This window comes from Pteropus vampyrus, unplaced genomic scaffold, assembly GCF_000151845.1.
Source record: "Pteropus vampyrus isolate Shadow unplaced genomic scaffold, Pvam_2.0 Scaffold324, whole genome shotgun sequence".
Classification (NCBI taxonomy): Eukaryota; Metazoa; Chordata; class Mammalia; order Chiroptera; family Pteropodidae; genus Pteropus; species Pteropus vampyrus.
The window spans coordinates 250,585-258,785 of NW_011889105.1; the positions used below are offsets into that span (position 1 = coordinate 250,585).

The window sequence follows — 8,201 nt, forward strand, 5'->3', positions numbered from 1 at the left end:
CCTCTTCAAGGAAATTGCATCATTGTACCTCCTACTGGTCGCCACGGTTGCATCGTGGCAGACAAAAGCTGGCTCCCATGGAGCTCACATTCTGATATAACTTCAGATCATGGTCAAGGGGAGCGCCACTTCTGGCAAGTAGTCAGGAAAAGCCTCTATGAAGAACTGATCTCTGAGCTGGAATTTTGGAACTTTAAGAACAGAGTAAGTGGCGAACGACAAGCAAACCTAGAGGTGATTAAGGAGCTAAAGAGCGTCTCTATTTGGCGTCAGGGTCGTAAAGAAAAGACGGGAAAAGCAACACTTAGTGCTTTCGCAGATCCCAACACACCCCACCGCGCCCGCCTTCCGGGCTGAGAACCGACTTTCGCTGCAGTTCCAAATGCGTGGGGCGGGAAGAAGCCTAGGAGTGGCAAACGGCTGGGGACAGAGGAGGCGGGGCCACATCGGGGGCGGGGCTACAGAAGCCGAACGAGCGCCGGGTGGCTCGGCCCAGAAAGCGTGCGCGGGCCTGTGGCGCTGGAGGAGCTGGGAGCGCCCTCGCGCCGGCCCGCCCACACCCTCGTTTATTTCCGCCTCCGTTCCCGAGGCCGAGAGGTCGCCTGTGAGTCGCCCGGCAACATCTGTTGGATCAGCTGCACGAGGGGCTTGCCGCGGGGCGTCACCGGCGCCTCCTGGCCCGTCGTACGTCTGCCCGGCCCGCCGGCCGTGCTCCCGCCCGTGTCCCCCGGCTGGTCCGGGGGATCCGGGCACCGCCTTGACGGCGGCTCCGCCGGACCTGCGGACCGGGCCACAGCCAGCACCCCGAGTGGACGGCGTCATGAGGCTCCTGCCTTACTTCTGCCGCGGGCAAGTGGTGCGGGGCTTTGGCCGCGGCTCCAAGCAGCTGGGCATCCCTACGGGTGAGCGCCGGGGGGGCCCGGAGAACGGTCACGTGGGAGGGGACGTCAGCGGGGAAGGGCAGGGTCTTGGCTGGCGGACCGAGGTTACGCCAGCCCCTTATCTATTAAGGCGGAGGACCTTTTGTCCTCCTGTGGGAGCAGGTCCTGGCCCGTGGCTTCGAGCTCTCGCGTACGTTTTTTAAGAGGTGATGAGGGCAGGAAGGCGGAACTGTACTTCGAGAGCACAGCCCCCCAGCTCCTCCAGTGCTCTTTCCTGCCTCCATATCCAGCGGTGATAGAGCTGCCAAGCATAGCTCAAGTCTTGCCCGTGAGAAAACGTACTGTGGGCCAGATTGGCTAAATTCTCAAGCCAACTGTAGCGTTTTCCTTAAATGTGTTACTAGGGTGTGACCAAGTGATCAAACAGGCAGTCGAATGAGAACCATGTTTTGTCTGTCTACATTAGTTTTAGTAGTCTGGACCTGATGGTAGGTTTAATTCACCAGGGCTGGCCCCTAGACCTTTTAAAGCAGTCTTTGAGCTTGGAGTCTAGGCGTGTGTATCTTGAAAAATGGGAAACTTTTAAAGAAACTGAACTTCCTTAAGACCAAGTCTGAAAAAAAATCCTTCTATTTATGTACTTATTTTCAAATTCGAGAGTATTTGGTGGGGGGGCGATTTATACACTTACTTAATCTGGTACCTTGTTCCTAACCTGTCCACCTGAAGAGGAAAAGGAAATTCGATCCAGAATGTGGAATGTTAATCATGGCGAAGTCCTACAATCCTGTGAGCCTAATTATTTAAACTAGATTTGCATGTGATTTTTATAAATAATATGGCACTCTTGACACTCAGAACATTTACTCCTTTTTTTTAGCTAACTTTCCTGAACAAGTAGTAGATAATCTTCCAGCTGATGTATCCACTGGCATTTATTATGGTTGGGCCAGTGTTGGAAGTGGAGAAGTCCATAAGATGGTGGTGAGCATAGGATGGAACCCATACTATAAGAATACAAAAAAGTCCATGGTAAGAATTGTATTTTGCTCTATAGCTGAAAATGGAATGATGACTGAATAATATGCAATATTAGATGTATGAACAGTGGTATGGATTACGTCAGTGGTAATCACAACAGTCCAAATACTAGAGTTTGGGGCAGCATACTTAAAGGATTTGAAAGTGAAGCATTTAATTACTATTTGAATGGAATAACATTTTCCATTCTTTCACCGTCAATCTGTCTTTCGATATAAAGAGAATCTTTAAGTTTACAGTTGAATCCCCTCTTTTTAACCATTCTGCTAATCTCTGCCTTTTGATTGGAGATTTAATCCAATTACATGTATACTTTACTAATAAGGAGGGACTCACTATTTTTTTAATTGTTTTCTCTATACCTTATAACTTTTTGTCCATCATTTCCTCCATTATTGCATTTTGTCTTTAGTTGAGTTTTTGGTAGTGACACATTTTGATTCCCTGCTGATTTCCTTTTTTTTTTTTTTTTTTGTTTTTTCTATGGATATTTTCTTCCTGATTATAATGGGATTGTATTTAACATTCTAAAATTAAATTATTTGAATTTACACCGACTTTAATAGTATATACAAACTCATAAATTATTTTTATATATTGCATACCCAATAATATAGATTAATAATTTTTATATATTTTTAAGAATTATGTAGAAAATAAAAAGTTACTAACCAAGATTACAATAATACTAATTTTTATGACTGCCCATGTATTTGTTTACCTTTACTGTAGATAAAAGTAAAGTTTTTAAGAGCATGCCTCATGAAATTGAGCTTGCCACAGTTACGTAGTTCATTCACCGATTAATTACTTGGTCGCCCTTTTAAGGTAGGACTGCTTACTACAGGGATGGTGCTTTCTGATAAAATTGAGAGATGATCCTTTTTTTTTTTCTCTTTTGAACCACTTTGAAGGTATTGTCTGCTCTTTTTACAGGACCCACACAGCTGAAATGCTTAATCTGCTAAATAATGGCTGAATCTTCTCGTTAGCTCAAGTGTGTGACGAAAACAATTATAGTTCATATAAATATCATCCTCTTTGAAGAGTTTATAGAAATGTGTCACAGTTGGAAAACCAAAGGTCTAAGTGCTTGCACAAGCTATAGAAATGGCCTAGAACTACGTAATAAGGAAAAGAATTTATGAAAGTACACAAAATATTTTTATGTAGGATGAGGGAGGAAATAACGGGTGAGGAAGGCTATTCCATGAGTAATTTTCCTTATTAGTACTCACATAACAAACTATTACTGTAGAGCCAATTAAGGAATGTCTTGGGAGTTTCTAAAAGCTTGTATTGCTTTTCTCATCAAATCAATTTTTGAGTATGGTGTGAGATGTGAGATAACGGGTCAAAACTTAATTTTTTTTTTTTTATAGATATTCACTCAGTCCATGTATCGAAAATAATGTCCTTTCCTGACACCACTGCAGTGTCACTTTGGTCTCAAATCAAGTGACTTTGTATGTGTGAGTTCAGAACACACTCATACATTGACTTGGTCCATCTCCTAGTTTTTCCTTGGGCCATTATCACATTGTCTTAATTTCCATAGCTTTGTAATAAGTCTCTCTTATTATATAAGTCCTCCAGTTTTGTTGTCAAGAATTTTTGGATAATTTTGCCCTTTCAGATTTCCATATAAATTTTAGAATCATTTGTCAGTTTCCATCCTTTAAAAAAGACCTGCCAAGATTTTGATTGACATAGCATTGAATCTGTAGATCAGTTTAGGGAAAGTAGACATCTTTATTGTTTCAATGTTTTGTAATAGTGTCCAAGGTCTTAAATAGCTTAGTTTCTTTTTATTCAATATTTTACTGAAAAGAAAGAATGCAAGTCAAATTTATTGGGCCACATAAATTTAGTACAAAGCCATGAGACACTTTGTGTCTTTTAACTCAAACTCCTCAATTACAGATGAGAAAACTGAGTCCCAGAGAGGTTAAGATATGCCTTTAGCCAAATGTGGAACCCCAGACTTTGGATTCTTAACTCAGTGCTTTTACTATAGTACTGCCTTACAAACACTTTGAATTTAACATAATAATTTCTATAAGCAATTTATTAATCTTAACAAAACCAAAGCTCTAATAAGAGCTTTTTCTTTTAAATCAAGGCCCCTTTTTTTTAAATGGGCTTCATAAAAATCTATAAATCCCATTAAGTTGTATGCAAAGTTTTACTTAGGGACACATGAAGAGAGCCCATTTTAATGACCTCAAAAGGTCATGACCCCACCCCCTAACAAACCAAAAAGGTATGAAAGACTAGGTTATTTTATTTGAGAGAACAGAAAACTTGCCTTACTATCAGTCTCATGCTATACTTTTTTTTTTTAATAGGCCATTCTTATTAAGTGTAAGTTGCTCTTATCTCTTTATTGGTTTTATTACTGAATTATCTAGCAATACTCTTAGCTGACTTGTAATATATGCTTCAGATTTAATGATCATTTCATAGAATAGATTTTCTTAAGTCATACACTTCAAAATATACCTCTGGTCTCAAGTTACATGTTTCTCAACCGTGTAAACTTCTCAATTTTCAGTGCCACTATCCTAGTTCAGCCTCAACTGTTTTGTGTATTTGCTTGGTCTCTACATTTTTTTTCCTGCCTTTTGACTTTATAGGAGCCTACTAAAATTCCAATTCCAGAGCATCTTCTACCTCCTTTGCTTTAGCACATCTCTACCCATTTGTTGTTGCATTCCTAGGTCAAGCACGGGTGGTATTTTTTTTGCCTTCACATCAATCTTCAGCTCTCCTAACCCTCAAAAGTTTCTATGACTGGCATGTGTCAGAGATGTGTGGATCCTGATAATTTTAGAACCAGTTTAATTAGTAGTAACATCAATATTTCTCTCATTTCTTCTTTGTTGTCTTTGCTCAGGTTTTTCGTCTTGATAGGACTCTTAATTACTTAAGTGTATGTTAGTTTTTTCTATAAACAGCAAATCATACCCCATCTGTGGTATAATATCTCCCTTACTCAGTAATAATCTTTACATGTATGGTCGGGCAGGAACAGGAGCAGTGGAAGAATTCAGGAAAAACTGTACTTAGATTTTAATTTGTCTTTCAAAATTTAATGAAGTTTGATTGTTTCATTTAAATTACTCTACCATAAATGTGAAGATATATTTCAGATTTCAGGTACTCTGTAATCTGATGGTAATTCTTTTTTATCATGACTATAGGAAACTCATATCATGCATACCTTCAAAGAGGACTTCTATGGGGAAATTCTCAATGTGGCCATCGTTGGCTACCTCAGACCAGAAAAGAACTTTGATTCTTTAGGTAAGTTCTTATTCAGACCGTAAGTATTACTGCAGCTACTTCTGCTTCTACTAGTAATAACCATGGCAGGACAGGTAATATTCGAGCATTTAATATGTGTCAGGCACTGTTTTAAGTGCCTTACATGAATTAACTCATTTAATTTCCACAACAACGTTATGAGGAATTATTTTGCCCATTGGCAGATGAGGAAATTGGCACAGAGGTGTCAAGTAATTTGGCTGGGGTCACATGGTAAGTCCTGAGCATAGATTGGCTGGCTTCCTCTCCAACAATATGAAATTAATAAAATCTTTATTTTCTTTTCCTTTTCGTATTTTAAGGAATAAGTGAGAATAAGCTGTGATGAATAATGTATGCTTTGCAATGCTTGGTGTAAATCAACACTTGAAACAAATGGTATCAAGTATCTTAGTGTAGTGTGATAGTTTAAATTATATTGTAGAGTTTCTTTTACAAGTGTAAATACTGAAGAGAATTGATAGTGAATATTTGTTTCTTCCATTTGGTATTTGCAATGTACCTTTTCGCTAATGCCTTTCTCTAAGAAATTGCAATAAGATAAAGGACGTCTTTTGTGTACCATTGAAGGAGGGATAGAGCAAACATTTATTAGACATCTACCCTGTGCCAGAGAGATACTGCCAGCCTACAAGTAGAATGTTTAGGAGAAGCTGAACAAAGGAGTAGTAAAAAGTGTAGCAATAGTTTTTCATCACCTTTACCTGGTATGTTCTTTCTGCAGAATCACTTATTTCAGCAATTCAAGGTGATATTGAGGAAGCTAAGAAACGACTAGATTTGCCAGAACATTTGAAACTCAAAGAAGACAATTTCTTCCAGGTTTCTAAGAGCAAAATAATGAATGGCCACTGATGAAAAATCATCTTATTTATTCATTCACTGTTTTCTAGTATTTTACTGGTCATAACTATTCAGTCTCATTTTGGTTATATTTTAAAAATCAAACATTTTCTTATATCTGTGAATTAGTTTCAATAGTACAATGTAGTTACCTTATTATGCTTCAACTGTTTAATTCAACCCATCATGCTACAGTACTAAAAAGGTTCATTTTAAAAACCAAGATTCATTTTATGCAATATGTTGATTAAAATTTACCACCAGGAAGGTTTTAAGTGTCTTGTAATGGAAATGAAATGTATATAACTGGGTAAAAAGACAAGTCACTAGTTCGAGATGAAAACTATTAATTCTCATGGTAAAATACTAACCTATGTACTTATATAGCATGTGCTGCTAAACAGAAGGCTTATAAAAGTAAATGCATTAAACAGTCTGATAGTTTATTATAAACCTAAGGGGGGAAAATTCATACTTTGTATTTTTGATATTTTGTGTGTTAATATTATTACAAACATGCTGAAATTTGAAATTTTATTTTAGTGATTTCTTTAATGAGGGCAAAGCATTGTATTGTATTGATTTTTGTTACACCTGCCTTAGTTCTAATTGGTCTAGACTCCCTTTGCCTATCATTTTTTGTCTGTCTTTTAAAACATTAAAATGAGTGTTTTTCAAATTTGTTTGTCTCATTTTTCTGTTGTATAACACTTATCTCTTTTTAAGAGTAGGTATTCAACATTTTTCTTGACTTCTTTTTTTTTTTCTTTTAAACAATTGTCAACATCAGGTTTTCCATTTAGAATATCCTACGACTTACAAAGGATTGCATCTGTCTCTACCCTTCACTATATGAATAGTGATTAAGTGCACATCTGTATTGCATTTTAGAAAAACTTGAAAGCTTCATTTTTAGGTTTCCTCAAAGTTTAAATGAACATGCAGAAGTTTACTCAGATATTCCAGTTTCTTAAAGAACACAGAATACTTGTTTTTCTTATTAGGGAAACTTTTTAAAAGCCAATTAAACTTTGAAAAAGAATTATTTATTTTTAATATAATTATATGTTCCTGAGCAAGCAAACTTGAAGTTGTGAAAATACAACATAATTTAATGATAAGAGTGCTTGTAGCTTGGGGAAAAGGTATAAATATAAAGTTTTAGTTAAATCTTCATACTACACATTTTTCCCCCCTAACAACTAAGAGGTGATTTTTGGCCACTTGAAACTTATTTTGGCAGAAAATTGAAATCTTTTGATACTTAGGAAGTTAAGATTACTGATTGTTGGGCCCCTGAAATAGTACACTGCCTTATTCACTTTGGCACCAGATTAGGTGGGTGAATGGAAACAGGTACATAGAAGGTATTTTTAAAGATAATATTATAAATCATTTTTTCCTAATCACAGAGAACTGATTTTAACAAAAATACAAAGTATTAGAATAACATCTAATGCTGATAGAGAAGGCAAAGCATGGATAAATTCAGTTGGGTTGTTTTACCTTTTGGTGTATGAATGTATGGTGAACTAGTATGTGTCTCATTTCTCTATAAAAGGACTTAGGAAATGTAATTTAATGTTAGAAATCCTATACTTGAAATAAACCGCAATTATCAGTGGCTTTATGAAACTAAGGTAAATATGGAAAGTGTAAAAACAGATTTGTGTTTGAATAAATTACTGTTAATTATGTCTACAGTAAGTGAAAATTCTTTGATATTTTGTCACCTTACATTTTGTTAAATAGCCATGGCTTTTGAAAAATCGCATATTATGAGAGTTAAGAGTTAATAGTGTTTTATAAAAGTGTTATTGAAAAATCGCATATTATGAGAGTTAAGAGTTAATAGTGTTTTATATATTAAAGTGGTATCGTAAGAAATTTCAGTAGTACTGTTTGATTAGTCTAAATGATTTCAGGCTTTGAAATAAATCTTGACTAAGTGATATAAGTTTTACATTGCTCACCTTTCTAAGTAGCATGATGAAATCTCACCTTCCCACTCTGTCTTGCCCGGAATGTATATCATCCCTTTGTCCATCATATCCACTCTGTATTCACTCTCAGCCCATTAGTCACTTAGTGATTGGCTAGGTTATAAGA

The 8,201-nt window shown here is 37.0% G+C and overlaps 1 protein-coding gene across 2 annotated transcripts; it reads left to right on the forward strand.

Moving 5' to 3' along the window:
* The first annotated feature begins 470 nt into the window (after positions 1–470).
* RFK (riboflavin kinase) lies at positions 471–7,795 on the forward strand. 2 transcript variants are annotated; one of them, XM_023521949.1, is made up of 5 exons: positions 471–902; positions 1,611–1,670; positions 1,762–1,913; positions 5,126–5,228; positions 5,974–7,795. In XM_023521949.1, exons 1-5 carry the CDS (start codon positions 821–823, stop codon positions 6,102–6,104), a joined length of 528 nt encoding a protein of 175 aa, XP_023377717.1. In that variant the 5' UTR covers positions 471–820; the 3' UTR covers positions 6,105–7,795. The 2 variants fall into 2 exon arrangements, with proteins under 2 accessions (XP_023377717.1, XP_011376194.1); XM_011377892.2 differs by lacking the exon at positions 1,611–1,670 and having other exon boundaries at positions 479–902.
* The last annotated feature ends 406 nt before the right edge of the window (positions 7,796–8,201 follow it).